The 16032-nt window shown below is 44.2% G+C and overlaps 1 protein-coding gene across 5 annotated transcripts in view; it reads right to left on the reverse strand.

Moving 5' to 3' along the window:
* The window catches only part of slc41a2b (solute carrier family 41 member 2b), a 43762-nt gene that overhangs the window by 16519 nt on the left and 11211 nt on the right, over positions 1–16032 (reverse strand). For all 5 annotated transcript variants that reach the window (XR_014870406.1, XM_085138974.1, XM_085138972.1 and 2 more), the window contains exons 7-8: positions 12152–12299; positions 11663–11742 (exon numbers count right to left, since the gene is read on the reverse strand). Coding sequence is in view for 4 of the 5 variants with exons in the window: in XM_085138974.1 (XP_084995100.1) it covers positions 11663–11742; positions 12152–12299 (228 nt within the window). In the remaining variant the exon portion in view is untranslated. The remainder of the gene's footprint in view (positions 1–11662; positions 11743–12151; positions 12300–16032) is intronic.

Below are 16032 nucleotides of genomic sequence, written 5' to 3' on the forward strand. Positions count from 1 at the left end.
TGCAACATATTTCGCTAACACTTCAAGATTTTCAAAAATAAAACGTGATTGTGAACAGTGAGACCTGTTAGAATTAGATAAAAACGTCTGTAGCTGAGAGGAGACGCCTGTTCTGTTAAAGGTCGACTCTATTTGTTACGTACGTGCCACGAAAGGTCAAAATGAAAAATGTAGAACAAACTCGTAGAACTCAGGATGTCTGTGATTCTGTGTGGATTGTTGTCCATTTACATTACGGAGGTAGAGAACAACGATTGCTGAGGACTTAGTTCTGCATGTTGAGAAAAACACGATCAACCCAAAGTTAGCAGAAACTGGTTTTGCTTCAATGTTATAGAAACTTACAACAAGACCACAGCTAGCTTAGAGTGCTACAATAAATAACTACAAATCTAAGTACTTGTACTGTAATTAGTCTGTCATTTTAAAGTAAAGCTTTCACCACCAGCAGGTTACCAGTGGCTGTGTTCACATTTTCAGATCGGTTTGTTTCTAGCACAACCCCGGCTTCCTCAAGGCTCTGCCTGCTAGCATGTAGCACCTCTCCTGGGGGGTTGTGAGGTTTCCTTTAGTTATTGCTGAACAGATTTGTCTCATGTTCCTCTGGATCGATCTGCCAAAGTGAACAAAGAGTCCTGGTGTTTCTGCTCTTACATCACATAACTATCAATATGTTCACATTTTGCATATTTTCCAAGACAGTGAGATGTTTACAATCATCTTCTTTATTTCAAACTGCTTTAGATTTGGATTTTTCCATCATGTATTTAATCATCAAGCAGATGATCAGTGATGGAAATATGAAACACCATCTGTACTGACAAACATGCTGATGTTATATTCACGTGCCTCAGCATCACCTTTCCTGTTTTTGTTCCTGTAGCCGCAGCGTGGTGACTAAACCACAGAGAACTTACACAAAGACATGAAGAACGAGCAGACAGGTGTACACAGAGCAGGTCAGAAGAGGAGAAAGTCCTACTGCTGTTATGTACATAAAGAAGTGGGGGAGGTGAGAACTGGCAGGAAGGAGGATTATTTATTCAGAAACAATTCACGTATTTGCTATTCAGAAGGTTAACAGGACTACATGTCATCGGATGGTCACTGTGATCATGTGCTGGAAACCAAATACAAAGGACAAGAAGCGCCGCCGCGTGGTTAAGCCTCCCAAATTCGTTTTGTAGTGACTATATTAGATTAGTCACCGCTGCCACCTCAGGGTGATGTCTCCTTAACTCGATCTATTGAAGCTCTTTGTCTGCCTGGTGACGCTGGAGCATCAGCAGCCCTCCCACACGGCCTGCAAACAGATATCGCTTCACAACGAGCGTTCACACTCTCTGCCATCTGTCCCCTCACATTCCTGTCCTCACCGTTTCCGTCGGCCACAATCCCATGCCATTCTTTAAAGGTACAATGTGGAGACTGATGTGAACCTCGTGTCAGTGTGGAAAAATATAGACAGGAAGTAGGGGCAGCTGGCCTGGCTTTGTCTGCTGTGGGAAAAAGAGCTGGATCAAAGTTTGAGTTTGGATTGCACTGAAAGTTAGTTCTCATCAACATGTGGATGTATTATGTGAAACACCCAAAACAACAAACAGAGAGACAGAGCGAGTGCCACGTTTGTGCTGGTTTGTGCCACGTTTGTGCTACGTTTGTGCCACGTTTGTGCCGGTTTGTGCCATGTTTGTGCCACGTTTGTGCCACGTTTGTGCTACGTTTGTGCTACGTTTGTGTTACGTTTGTGCTACGTTTGTGCCACGTTTGTGCCACGTTTGTGCTACGTTTGTGCTACGTTTGTGCCACGTTTGTGCCACGTTTGTGCCACGTTTGTGCCACGTTTGTGCCACGTTTGTGCCACGTTTGTGTTACGTTTGTGCTACGTTTGTGCTGGTTTGTGCTACGTTTGTACTACGTTTGTGCTACGTTTGTGCCACGTTTGTGCCACGTTTGTGCTACGTTTGTACTACGTTTGTGCTACGTTTGTGCTACGTTTGTGCTGTGGTTTGTGCTACGTTTGTGCTGGTTTGTGCTACGTTTGTGCTGGTTTGTGCTACGTTTGTGCTACGTTTGTGCTACGTTTGTACTACGTTTGTGCTACGTTTGTGCTACGTTTGTACTACGTTTGTGCTACGTTTGTGCTGTGGTTTGTGCTACGTTTGTGCTACGTTTGTGCTACGTTTGTACTACGTTTGTGCTACGTTTGTACTACGTTTGTGCTACGTTTGTGCCACGTTTGTGCCACGTTTGTGCCACGTTTGTGCTACGTTTGTGCTACGTTTGTGCTACGTTTGTGCTGTGGTTTGTGCTACGTTTGTGCTGGTTTGTGCTACGTTTGTGCTACGTTTGTGCTACGTTTGTGCTACGTTTGTGCTACGTTTGTGCTACGTTTGTGCTACGTTTGTACTACGTTTGTGCTACGTTTGTGCTACGTTTGTGCTGTGGTTTGTGCTACGTTTGTGCTGGTTTGTGCTACGTTTGTGCTGCAAAAATTTTCGTTTGTGCCGCTTTCATTTTAAAAATATTAATTAAAATTTCTAGAGGTCATCAGAAGTCAACCAGCCCCCCCCCCACATTGATGGAATCAAACAAAATTGATGTCTTTTGTGCTTTTGTGCTACATTTGTGCTGCAAAAATTGTCGTTTGTGCTGCTATCATTTTAAAAAGATTAATAAATTAATATCTTGATGCTTAATCATCCAGGTAAGTAAATCCCTAAAGGTTGATTCTGCAGATCTAGTTTGTGAATGATGGTGTTGAATGCTGAACTGAAGTCTATGAACAGCATTCTAACGTATGAGTCTATAGTGTCCAGATGTGTGAGAGTGAAGGGCAGTTGAAATTGCATCATCGGTTGAGCGTTTTGACCGCTCAACCGATGCGAACTCAAATGGATCCATGTTGGGGGAAAGAGATAATTTGATTTGATGCATGACTAACCGTTACAAGCACTTCATAATGATTATTATCATTATTATTATTATTATCATTATTATGATGTACGATCGTGGCTCAAGAGTTGGGAGTTGGCCTTGTAACCGGAAGGTTGCCGGTTCGAGCCCTGGCTTGGACAGTCTCGGTTGTTGTGTCCTTGGGCAAGACACTTCACCCGTTGCCTACTGGTGGTGGTCAGAGGGCCCGGTGGCGCCAGTGTCCGGCAGCCTCGCCTCTGTCAGTGCGCCCCAGGGTGGCTGTGGCTACAATGTAGCTGCCATCACCAGTGTGTGAATGTGTGTGTGAATGGGTAGATGACTGGATATGTAAAGCGCTTTGGGGTCCTTAGGGACTAGTAAAGCGCTGTATAAATACAGGCCATTTACCATTTATTATTAATAATGATTAATTGTTGTGTGTATGAGGGTACAGTTGTTTTGTCTGTTGTGTGTATGTGTATGTTCAGTCCATGAGTTTAATGTTGGTCAGATGTCAGGAGTTCAGGAGTCTGACAGCTGTGGGGAAGAAGCTGTTCTGGTACCTTGTGGTCTTAGTCCGGAGGCTCCTGTAGGGCCTCCCAGAAGGAAGAAGGGTAGATGTTTTGTATGGCAGGAAGTGGAGTTCCGGCGATGCTCTGGGCAGTTTTCATGACCCTCTGCAACGCCTTCCAGTCCGAGGCAGAGCAGTTCCCGTACCCGACCGTTATACAGTTGGTCAGGATGCTCTCGATGGTGCAGCGATAGAAGTTCACCAGGATGTCTGAGGACAGGTGGTTCTCAGGAAGAAGAGGCCCTGGTGAGCCTTCTTGACCAGCTTGGACCAGTTGGTCGTCCAGATGAGATCCATCGTTGTCACTGATGAGGCCAATCACCGCGGTGTCATCTGCAAACTTAATGATGGTGTTGGAACCATCAGCAGGTCTGCAGTCGTTGGTGAAGAGGGAGTAGAGGAAAGGGCTCATCACACAGCCTTGTGGTGCACCGGTGTTCATTGTGACTGTAGATGAGCAGTGGTTATACAGCCGGACATGTTGGGGGCGGTTGGTCAGGAAGTCCAGTAACCATTTGCAAATGAGGGAACTGATGCCCAGGTCTGTCAGTTTCCTGATGAGTTGTGAGGGGAGGATTGTATTGAACGCTGAACTGAAGTCTATAAACAGCATTCTGGCGTAGATGTTGTTGTTGTCCAGGTGTGAGAGGACAGAGTGCAGCGCGATGGAGACTGCATCCTCTGTGCTCCTGTTCTGACGGTATGCGAATTGGTGGGGGTCTGGGTGGGGGGCAGACAGGATTTGAAGTGTGCTAGGACCAGCTGCTCTAAGCACTTAGTGATGATGGTGGTGAGGGCTACTGGGCGGTAGTCATTGAGGCTAGATGGGTTGGAGTTTTTGGGTATCAGGACGATGGAGGTGGAGTTAAAGGGTTGAGGGTTTGGTGGTCCCGTAGTCTGTAATGGTCTGGAGTCCTTGCCACATGCGTTGGGGGTTGGAGTTGGAGAAGTGTTCTTCTACCTTCTTTTTGTAATGGTCTTTGGCTTTTTTGATGCCCCTCTTTAGCTTAGCCCTGGCTGTACTGTAGGCGTGTGCATCTCCTGACCTGAAGGCGGTGTTGTGGGTCTTCAGGAGGAGAATGTGGAGTTAATGTGATCCGTAAATGTTGGCATGTCCTGAGATTTGATTTTCACCCAGGTGTCATCCACATACCAGAACCATGACTTGGTGGTGTAAGGAACCATGACAGTACTGGGTCTGAGACCGAGCTTTTTGCGTATTTTTGTTTTATTTTGTTGATTATTGTATTTTTCTCTGTTTCATGTTTTATTCTAAAGGGGTCTGGTGCGTCTTTGTGTTTAGCTTCACTTTCCTGTGACATCATGTTTAACTTCAGTCAGCTGTTCCCCATGTGTTTACCTCCTGTGGATTTAAGTCCTCTGTTTTCTGTGTTTCATTGTCAGGTCGTCTGTTGTGCTACATCATAGCTTTTATAGTTTGGTCACAGTTTCATAGTTGTCATAGCCTGTTCTCAGTTTAGTAGTAGAGCCCTGATAAAGGCTCTCTTTTGGTTTTAGTTGAGTTCTGTCTCCTACAGTATCTGCTTTTGGGTCCTGTTTCCAAACACATCAGCTTAACCTGCCGTGACAGAAAACAAAGCCCGGTTTTCCACCTCCTCCACGCACAAATTGGCCACAATGGGTGAAACTGGGTAACCCATGAAATTAAGACACAGTTACAAAAGCAAACACAACTGATCAGTGCTGAGAGCGGTCCTGTTGCTGCGGTTGGGGTGATCCTGTAATCTCTTACAAACTACCTCCAACGCTTCCGTGACCGGGATGCAAGTGAAGACAGATGTAACGTCTCTCTTCACTGCACATGTGCTGTTTATAAGGTTGGGGAAACCTGCTGTCAGCTGAGACTGAAGAAGTCGAGAATTTTCTCCCACTGAAAATGTCCAGATGAACAGAATCGACATTTTGGGATTTACTTGCCTGGATGATTAAGCACGCATCAGGACATTATTTTATTAATATTTTAAAATGATAGCAGCACAAATGTAGCACAAACGTTTGATCCCACTTTTGTTAGATTTGAAGAAGGTGGGGGGCCAACTTCACTCACATTGAACACACTACCAGGATCCACCCGTCACTCTGGGTCAAGGCATTAACATTTGGCTAACACTACCTTTGGTCCCTCCTTCAGGTCAGACTGTCAGCCTGACTGAATATTAGAAACACTCCCACAGTCAGAGACGCTGTCCTGCAGGGCTGCTTCTCCATCATCTCTGTGCTTCTTTGTCTTATGAAAGAAGCACTTGGAGAATGAAATGGATAACTACGTCAGACTTAAAAATTGTTTTGGTTGTAAAGAAACACAGCAGCAGGTCAGCGCACAGTCCAGGTGAGCACAACTGTGTCCAAACAACCTAAACAGTCCATCTGCCCACGTCACCAACGAGCCTTTAGCTATTCAGAGGACCTGATAAATATTTTTCACTATTTTAAAAATTACTTTTATATTTTTTTTATTTTATATGAATAATTTTAGGCTGGTTGTGTTCCAACGGAGGGAAGAGGGAAGGAAATGTGTAGGCTGACAATTTAAGCATCCAATTTGCCAAGAGTGTTTTTCCAACCTTCATACATTTGAAAGTTACATTTTAGCACTGAATTTGGTATTTCAAAAATATGTTAAATGATCACATTTTATTACGTTTATGGTTGATGTGATCGAGCCTGATTCTGACACAGTTTGGGGTTTGAGGGCATTCTTGCCACCTCAGCAGGGGGCAGAGTTAGCTGAAGGTGGTTAAGAGGGCAATCTGGCTTATTTAGGTCACTTGGTCTGACAGGAGCAATGAGGGCGATGAGGATGTCTGGGCCACGGCAAACCTTCGTGGAAGCTACAGCGGGTCTGTGCTGCTCTCAACAGGCCACTCTGCCTGGAGGGAGGTGGTGGCAGCAAAGGTCTGCGGATCGTGGCTTCTCTTCTCAAGGTCTCATTTATATTGTTTATTCAAATGAGAAAGTGGCAGCAGAATGAAACAAATACAGAAAAAGCATAATGAAAGAAAAACACTGACAGAGGAAGGAGAAGACGACTTATTGTAACAAAGGCAGACTCCTTATCCTGAAGCAAACAACAGAAGGAAAGAAAAATGGGCAAATATGCCGAGATGACAAGCAAAGATTAAAGACTGGGCTGTCAGTGATGTCTGGTGCAAAAATATACAGCATAATGTATCTGCATGTTTCACAAAGTCACATAAAAGTCTGTAAGACACACACCTGAAACTGCATTTCAGATCAAAAGAAACAAAAGATGACAAAACCCTGCGATGTGCATCGCACAACGCGGACAACAGGAAACTGTCAGACGCTCCCTGGATGCTAAAGATGTCAGAGCCCAGTTTGAAACCTACAGTATCAGGATAACTAAGCTTAAACTGAACGAAATAACCCTGAAGCATTAAAACAAAACAATGGCGGTCAGTGTGGGAAAAGAGGGCTTTCTCTCCCCCATGTGTCATTTAACCTGCCTTTTCTCACCAAGCCCCTCCCCCACTCTTTGCTAATCAAACACCCACATGCTTTCCCCATCTCTGCTCCGTCTGCCCTTTCTTCAAATGTACTTTTATTAGGACAGGAGCGCTGGTGCATTTTTAATCAGCCAAAAGACACGAGGCAGACTTGCTCTGCGATTCCTGAAATCGGAGATGGCTTCTTTTCCCAGCGGTGCAAACAAAAAGTCCCAGTGCTCATAAACGGACACACCGTGGTTCCACAGCTGCTTTGTGCCGGCGGTACGTCTCAGTAGAAAACCAATTAGAGTCAGGTTCATACTCCATCTCCTTAAACGTCTCTCATTAATGGCATTTAATTAAAAGCTTATCTGTTGTTGTGGCGGTGCCAGAGCCCTGGCAGCTGCGGTTGAGCCCGCTGGCAGCGGGAAATGTGATGAGGGAAAGGTAAGGGAAAATGGAAGAGGACCGGAGACAGACGGACTCCAACTGTCTGCCTAAACCCGTCTCATTAGGCAACTTATTTATGGTGATGAGCATCCGGAGGCTCTTTAGTAATCCTCGTTTATCCAGGGAGTGTGTACCGAGCACGTCCTTCCGCTGCTCGTACGTTCACGCACGTTCACACCTGGGAACTGAGCAGCGCGAGGAAAAAGACAAATAGACTGTGCAGTGTGTTATCCATCTTGTGTAGAAACACTTTGTCTCCATCTCTGCTCCCAGGGTCAAAGACTGCATTAATTATAAAGCTGAGAGAGATAAATGAGACAAAACACAACAGAAGCAGTTTTTGTTCCCAAACTTCTGAGTTAAACAGCTCGTTTACAGTCAAATCAAATGCGCTTTAATGCTGCTGCTCATTAAGATCTGAAAAAAGCGCCGTCAGAAAAACAGCAGAAAAAACAGAAAATCCAAAAAACACCAGCAGAGACCTTTTCCATTATTTCTAGATGTGGCCTTTGTCTCCTCTGAGCCATTTTTCTGCCTTCACAGCAGCTCATTGGCCACCGGGAACCTTTACTGCGCCAACAAGGCAAGATCCATTTAATCTGAATCACCTCCACACCTTCTATCATAGCACAGGGTGACCCTGCAGTTGTCTTCTCCAATTTCATTTTCAGTGCGACTAAATACGTGCAACACATCCCTCCTGACAAAATGATTGCTAAGTGTTGTCTCACTACTTAACATTAAACACTGCTACATTACTCTGAGCGGCCAGAGTACAGAAAACACCTGCATACACACACGTGTTTGAGTCACGGCTGCAAAGCTGCCAAATCACAACATCAGCTGCTTCACGGCACGTTACAGGTTAAAGAGCCGACAGTAACACAGAAGTGAAGAAAGTCTGAAGTGATGGTAGCAGCGACAGTTCTGTGATGTGCTTCGTCAGGGCGCTCTGCTACACGTGGAGAAGAGCAGCTATTACTGAGCCTGGCTGCTGATTCAGCCCACTTACCAACACAGTCAGCAAGTGGAGCTCCAGCTAAAGGCTGTGACAGAGGTCAGAGATGTGGCCACGAAACACTCTGTTTGCATTTAATGATGTCCGTCAGAAATAAGTTCAATAAAGCAGCACAGAACGAAACGTTTGCTCCAGTATGAAAGCGATGTGGTGAGGGATTAAAAACAGGAACTGCAGTTAGCAAAGTCGTCAGCTAACTAAGTTATAAGTTCCCAAATTATGGATTTCAGGGAATGTGATCATTCAATAACATCAAGCCTACATTATAGCAGAGTGACAACATGCAACATTATTACCATGCTTCAATGACGCCATGTTTTCTAACACAGTTGTTTGTGGTTGGTTAGCACAGTGTCACAGGTTAAAAGCTTCATGAGGGTAAATATTTAGCTGTAATGCACCTTTAACCCTTTAAGACCTACCATAGAACCAAGTCCGACAGAGCTTATATTATATGTTTACATGTTGTGGAGCCATTTTTGGGAGCATTTCAAGTTGATATACATCAATACAACCATTATAGCCTAAATTTTAATAATATGTCTGCATTAAGTGCATAGTAATTACATAAATTGCAAGAAAGTGCAATAAACTACAAAAAAATTGAAAATCGTTTTTGTTTTTTAACATATATTTCTAGTTAGAGAAATTTAAGAGGCTTATCCCTCAAAACTGTAAATACAAAAAAGTTGCACAAAATATTTTCCCACCACAGGAAATTTATTTTGAGTGTCTTCATAGTTTTATTTTTGAAATACACCAATTTTTATACACTGCAGGAAAAACGAAAATAAATATTATAATGCAAATTTGCAAAAAAGCAGCATATGCATCAAAATAAACTATTTCCAGCAGTGCAATATGAGTCCTAAGCATCCCAGAAATGACACAGAAAGTCATAAAGTCAAAGATAACTTTTAAAAACACCAGTATAGGCTCATGAGGCCCTGATGGTAAAAAACTACATTTCCGCAAAAATGACGTCACTTCCGGTTTCGGGCAGGTCATGGCGGACATGCGATAGTTTGTGCTGATGGACGTAGGAAGTGTTACAAACAGCTGATCGGATCAGCAAAGCCTGTTTCTGGAATATTATGTTTTTGTTGCTGCAAGTGCTTTTTATGCAGTTTTTGCAAAGCTATATGTGGAAGGAAACTGTGACCGAGGACAAGCTGATGGCATAAGATGTAAGTACAACTCCTCCGGTTTCATATGCAAAAAAAATTATTGCGCTAGCTCACGTGGTTGCAGAGCTACCGGGATTTAAAAATTGTTACGCAAAACAGAGCGTGCTGCTCTGACCGGCTTTAAAGGGTTAAGCTACTATTTAACAGTGTGTCTGTGAACCATCACAGAGGTGATTAACACATACAAACGCAGAGGCTTTGCACAGACGCAGTGCGTGGTAATGTAATAAGATGAAAAGAGGAACTGATCAAACAGACTCTGAGAGCAGGTTGGTGGGGCATGGACGCCCAGCTGGCTGTTTCAGGAACGCCTGCATTCAAATGTACGGGCCGGACTCCTCAGATCAGCCTGTCGATACTTTTGAGATGAATACGGTGCTTCATTAATTCATTTCTGGAAGCAGGAGGAATCTGTTAAAACTGAACTTTCAGCAGCAGCTACACGTACCTGTGTTAGTATGTACTGCAGCGTCTGATGCCTCAGGCTCGAGGCCTTCAGCGTGACCACATCAAAAGAGGCATATTTTAATTAGTTTGGTCTGTTTAATTATGTGTTTTTATTTATTTATTTATTTCACTTTTGATCTTAATAACGTTTCACACGTGCAGCCACAACGTGTGTAGCCCCAGGGTGTGCCAGCAGCAGCTGCACAGACTGGATGTGATGCTTCCTCTCTCATCACAGGAAGAACAAAGTTGAGTTGGTAACTATCATGTTGAGGACATGAAGCCCATAACGATTATTCCTAAACTGTTCTGGTGCTGACTTCACAGGTTGTCTCGTATCATGCACAGCTGCTGTTACAGTAGCAGCTGTGCAGAAACTGCTCATAAACAAAGATGAAGGCACAAATTAAGTTGAGCGGAGCAGAAACACCAGATATGGACATTTCTGAAACGGGTGGGTTCTGTTCAGCTCGAGCAGCGTGGACACCTTACTAAGACACTATGGACCAGATTAACTAGCGTGCTGTGGTACAGCTAACTAGGAATGAATGTAGTTAAAAACTATACTGCTGTATTTACAAAGGACTGCATGCACGAGGTGGGAACTCGGAGATTTCTGTAACTGAACTTGTTGCAAACGTATTTCTGAGAGTTCGTTTCAGCTGCAGAATATTAGAGAACTGATTCACTAACATGTGACACATGAAATATTACTTCTATTTGTGCCAATATTAAAGAGAAAAAAAAAGCATGTCCCCCCCTCTGTGAGTGGTCGCAGCAGATGGCTCCGCCCCTCCCTGAGCCTGCTGCTGTTAAAATTACGTTTTTCCTTCCCACTGTCACCAAAGTGCTCGCTCGTGGCGAGGATGGTGTCTGATGTGTTTTTCTCTATAACTGTAGTCTTATAAAGACACCAGACTAATATTAACCCCACTAACTGTACGTCTTTGACTGTGGGAGGAAGCTGGAGCACCCACGCAAAGTCCACAGCCAGGTGGGCGGGACCGAGCTCAGTGCTGCACCACCAAACGCAGCGATTCATTTACTCAAACTCATAACAGAAAGAAAGGCAGCGCCTACGTTCAGACAAAAACATTCGGATGGTGAACACGTACATGCTCAAGTTAGTCGTTTTTGAGTCCTTACGTCTGCACAAGCGGCACGCCGCTTTGGTTACATCCTTAGGTTTACCTCCTTCATCCCAAAGTGGCGACTTTATATTGTTTTGGTAACTAGTTTGTCCATGTTTGGACTTCTTTGTGTTGTAAACGCACAAATTAGTCCATGCATGATTACATTGCTCCGCCCATCAAAACGTCTGCACATGCACGAATATATCGCCCGTCGTCGATTATTGGACTCTCGCCCACCCCTACTGTAATGCTGTATCCTGAAAGAAGTAGAGGATGGAAGGTTCAAGGAGAAGTGGGATTTTTCATGTATGTGTTTTATAAATAGGATTTAAGAAGCTGTTACTAAAACCTTTGGTCTGGTCTTTAGCCAGCCCCTGCGTGTCTGCTTGTGCCCCCCGGGCACACGACTGCACATCAGCAACACCTCTCTGCTGCACAGAACAAAAGAAGGAAGCGGCGTCAATACTCACCGTTGACAACGGGGGTGTACACTACGATGCCGGCCAGATTTGGGTCAGACACCGTTTTGTCCAGGATGAGCCCTCCGATGCTGCAGAGCACAACACAATTAGCTCATTAACTCCGAGCGCATGGACAGGCGCAGGCTCACCTTCACCTGAATGATGTGTACAGTGGATTTGTGTGCTTCTCTATAAGAGCTACTAAAATCCTTCATGGCTGTACTGTACAGAGAGTGCTGATATTACAGATCCTGTGTGGGTCTGTAATATCAGCAGCACTGATTGTTGAGAGGAGAGAGCGAGAGAGAGTGAGCGGGACAATAATTTGCTTCCTACTGGCTCCTCTGTACGGCCACCAGGCTCAAGGAGACCTGAGGGTGTATGTGCTGGGATGCTGCAATTTGTTTAGGGGATGAGTCATCGTGCAAACCAGACGCTGGGAGGTGCAGACTCGGGACAGCTGTTCTTTGTCCTTCAGAAGACTAAACACACACACACCTGCTGATGACCATAGCAGTGATGACGGGCTCCCATCCTGAGTAGAGCAGGGTGCGGCTGGCGGGGTGCTTGGAGGAGATGACGATCCACAGCGGAGTCAGACACATGAAGAAGGCCCAAACCAACGACGACACATACGGATAGGAATCTGCAGAGGAGACACACTTGGGTTTGAGTTCCTGTCCTTTTCCTGCTCAGGTGAAACTGAGTAATGTCTCAATGACCCGGGTAAGAAAACATGTTGATTCTGTTCATCGGGACGTCCAGATTACTGGAACATCTGAAACGGTTCAGAACCACAAACAGGACTTTTTTCCAGCACTTTAAGGAATGAAGATTGTTTACTTGTGGCTGAGCGATGGAAGCCTGAGAGCTGCAGGCGGACGTCAAATGAAAGGAACAACCTGAACCGTTGACTCTGTGGCCCCAGTGGAAGATCTCCACTGCAACAACAATATTCCTCGTTATTATCTCAACCCATCTTCATCTCCCATAGATGAGATGATCCACCTGTGAGGCAGCACTTTCATCAATATACCAAATAAATGCTGGAATAATAAAGTTCTACAGCTCCAGAGAAACGAGGAAACAAGTTAATGTAGACTGAAATACTGATACTGTGCTGACTAACGTTCAGCACGAAGGAAAAGCCACAAAACACGAGTGGTTAGGACAGGACACAGCAGAGGACTAAATCCATCCAGTAAATATACACAGAATATTTTCTCTCACTTGCTCTAATAGTAAACATCTTTGTTTAAACTAAAGTATAACAGTTATTTTGGAGAGCTAATTAGACTAAAGCACCTGCATGAAGCCACCAGATGTTTCCAACATTTCAAGCACTCAGTAACTGTGATTAGCGAGCAGTCCCACGTTTACCATCTTGATGGTCTACAGAAAAGGAAGGGCGTGGTGTTCAGCTCAGGATACAGCGGGCTCTAGCAGGCCTTGGATTTTAAAATGTGAAACAGAAACAGATAAACGGAGTCATATCTGCAGCAGAGCCTTGCCCCAGAGCAGCCTCTGGAAATGTGGCACCAAGTTAACATAGACTAAGTAAGCTCCCAGTTAGACTCTTCTACCTTTAGACGTTGTATGTGTCAATAATTATCTTGCTTCGGTGAATAAACCTGCGAGCAAGCAATTGATATTCCTGCCCATCCCTGAAGGAATACATTTTGCTACGACACTCTGCCAGGAAGAGGGACGGAGCAGCTGCCAGATATCTAAATGGCTCCATTCTTCTAATGCTTGGGAAAGAAATGGTGTTTCCAAACAGTGATGCTAAGTACAACCACGTTTTTAGATGCTCGTCGTGCACCCAGCATGAACTGGGCAAATATAAAATAATAATAATGAGAAGAAGAAAGTGTTCTGCTTTCTTGCTGTCAAGAAAACCTGTTTAACAAGAAGGAAGAGCAAACAAAAGAACTGCATTCGTCTTCTGTTATTTCAACTATTTCAAGTCCGACTCACTTCTATCATAGATGAGGTGAAGTGGACGAGACTGCAGCATTTCACTGTACTGAAGAGTTGGTGCATATAGAGCACAAAGTCCTGCACTCTGGCAGCGTCTGTCTCACAGACAACTAAGAAAGAAAAGACTCAGATTGATGAATTCTTCATCTTATCTGAAGGTGAAGCTACAGCAGCTTCCACGTGAGCAATCTCAGCTGACTGTGGGCCAAAGTCCAACCTTCCTTTGGACCCGTTAATGTAACTGTTTTACATATAAGGAGAAATCCTTTATCTAAAATTGTAGTTCTGCTTCCTTGTGTCATGGTTGTGCACCGTGTTGCATTGAAGGGTTTTCTGCAGGTGCAGCCAGCATGTAAACACTCATCTGTTAATCTGACCTCACACCAACCTGTGCATAAACTCTGGGCCCTTTTCTTGGTGTTAGTGCTTCATCTCACACTCTCAGTATAGCACTCTGTAACAATCCTGTTGGTTAACAGCACTCTATAAATAAACCCAAGAGGACTCCACATGATTCCTACAGCTGCAACGTCTCGCTTGCGTCTCTACTTGCCTCTAAATGACTCTTGGTTTAGCTTTTCTTACGAGAACAGACAGACGTGCGATTTCAGTTTTCATTATCTGAGAGTAAACTGACCGTTAGTTTGAATTTAGTGAGCAAGTGTCTGCGTGGGCTCAAAAACAAGAGAGCCAGTGTGAGCGACACAGGCAGCCTCACTGCCCTGCCATGGAAATCTGAAGTGTGCTTAAGAAATTTAGCTCCCAGCACTAAAATATTCCTTTTATAATGGAGAACATCTATGCTCAGCAATTAGATCTGACAGGTTTAGTTAGCATGAGATGGTTTCCAAAGGAAAACGCTTCTAATGTGGCTGCACTGAGTAATACAAGGTGGTGCAGCAGGTCTGCTGTCACATGAATTAAACATGTGCATGTCAGGAGGAAGAGATGGTCTGTCCTGAAGCTGGAGGCTGATATTCTTACAGAGTGAGACAGGAAGGACCTCTGCTGGCCGACTGGGGGAGCGTATGACTCTACAGTACCACATGAAGCATATTTGAACTGGATATTATGACTGAATTTAAACATCCGCACTCAGACTGAAACACTCTGAGGTGCATTCATGCATGTGATGGCTAGGGATGGGTATTGATAAGATTTTCACGATTCCGATTCCATTTTCGATTCTGTTTAACGATTCGATTCTTTATCGATTCTTTTTAAAAAAGGAGAACACTAAGGTCGATTAGCTTAGAACTTTTATATCTTCTCTTTGAACAAGAGAGAAATTTAGGAGTAACATGGCCTTACAAACCCAACAGTGAGATCTTAAGAGATCCACAGCCTACAGCTCTTCAATGGGGGGTCACAGGGTCCCCAGGAAAAAACTTGTAAATGTAAAATAATAAAATAAATATTCTTCTGTAGCAATAACAAAGTATAACATCAATTATTCTGTAGCAATTACACAAGAATATCCAGTAATGTCCCTGCCTACAATTAAACACATTCACTTACTGAAAATCATCTGCTGTGGCAAATGGGTGCAAACCTTTGACCACAAACTGAGTCTCTGCTCGGTGACATTCGTCTATCCTGCCTGAAAGGAGACGCTACGGTAGACTGCAGTGAGAACTGCCAGCATCTGAGCCAGACTCTGTCTGTCTCTCTCATCATGGTCACCTAAATGCACAGTAATGGCAGGTTTTGTAATAAGGCAGATCACACTAACATAATCTGCACTGTTGTTGATTATTTACCTGCCGCATTAACGGGAGAGGACGTGCAAACGTTACCGCTGCTGCTGGGTTGAGATTCACGAGTCCGGAGCGGAATTAAAAACACGACATTCATTTAAGGTCATCGTGTGTTTTGTGAGCAAATGCTTTTGCATATTCGTAGTGTTTCCTCCCTTAAATGAAATCTCTACTTTGCAAGTATTGCAAGTTGTCCTGTTGTCATCCGTTCTCGTAAAGCAAAACCAAACTTTTGAGCGTTTAAGCCGCTTAGGCGCCGTGTTTCCTGCCAGGTAAATGACGCTCCGCAACGTGGTGACGTCATTCGGGGCGACTGGAATCGATAAGGGAATCGTTTGCAAAAATGGCAAACAATTCCAAGGAATTGAAACACTGGGAACCGGTTCTCAACAAGAACCGGTTTTCGATACCCATCCCTAGTGATGGCCCACTAATAAATAATCATATGCATGAGGGTTGTTAGGCAGTCACTGTGAGCCCTTTAATGCACATCTCCATACAGTACATCTGCAAGTTTATTCAAAAGAAACTACATTTGACATCATCTCTTGTTCCATCAGTAAAGCAAGAGCCTAAGAAGAGATTCAAAGGAGAACGTTGGTGTAAAACGTTTGGCTGAAGGAAAGTGTGGCTGTGGGGGAG

This window comes from Neolamprologus multifasciatus, chromosome 17, assembly GCF_963576455.1.
Source record: "Neolamprologus multifasciatus chromosome 17, fNeoMul1.2, whole genome shotgun sequence".
In the NCBI taxonomy this organism is placed as follows: domain Eukaryota; kingdom Metazoa; phylum Chordata; class Actinopteri; order Cichliformes; family Cichlidae; genus Neolamprologus; species Neolamprologus multifasciatus.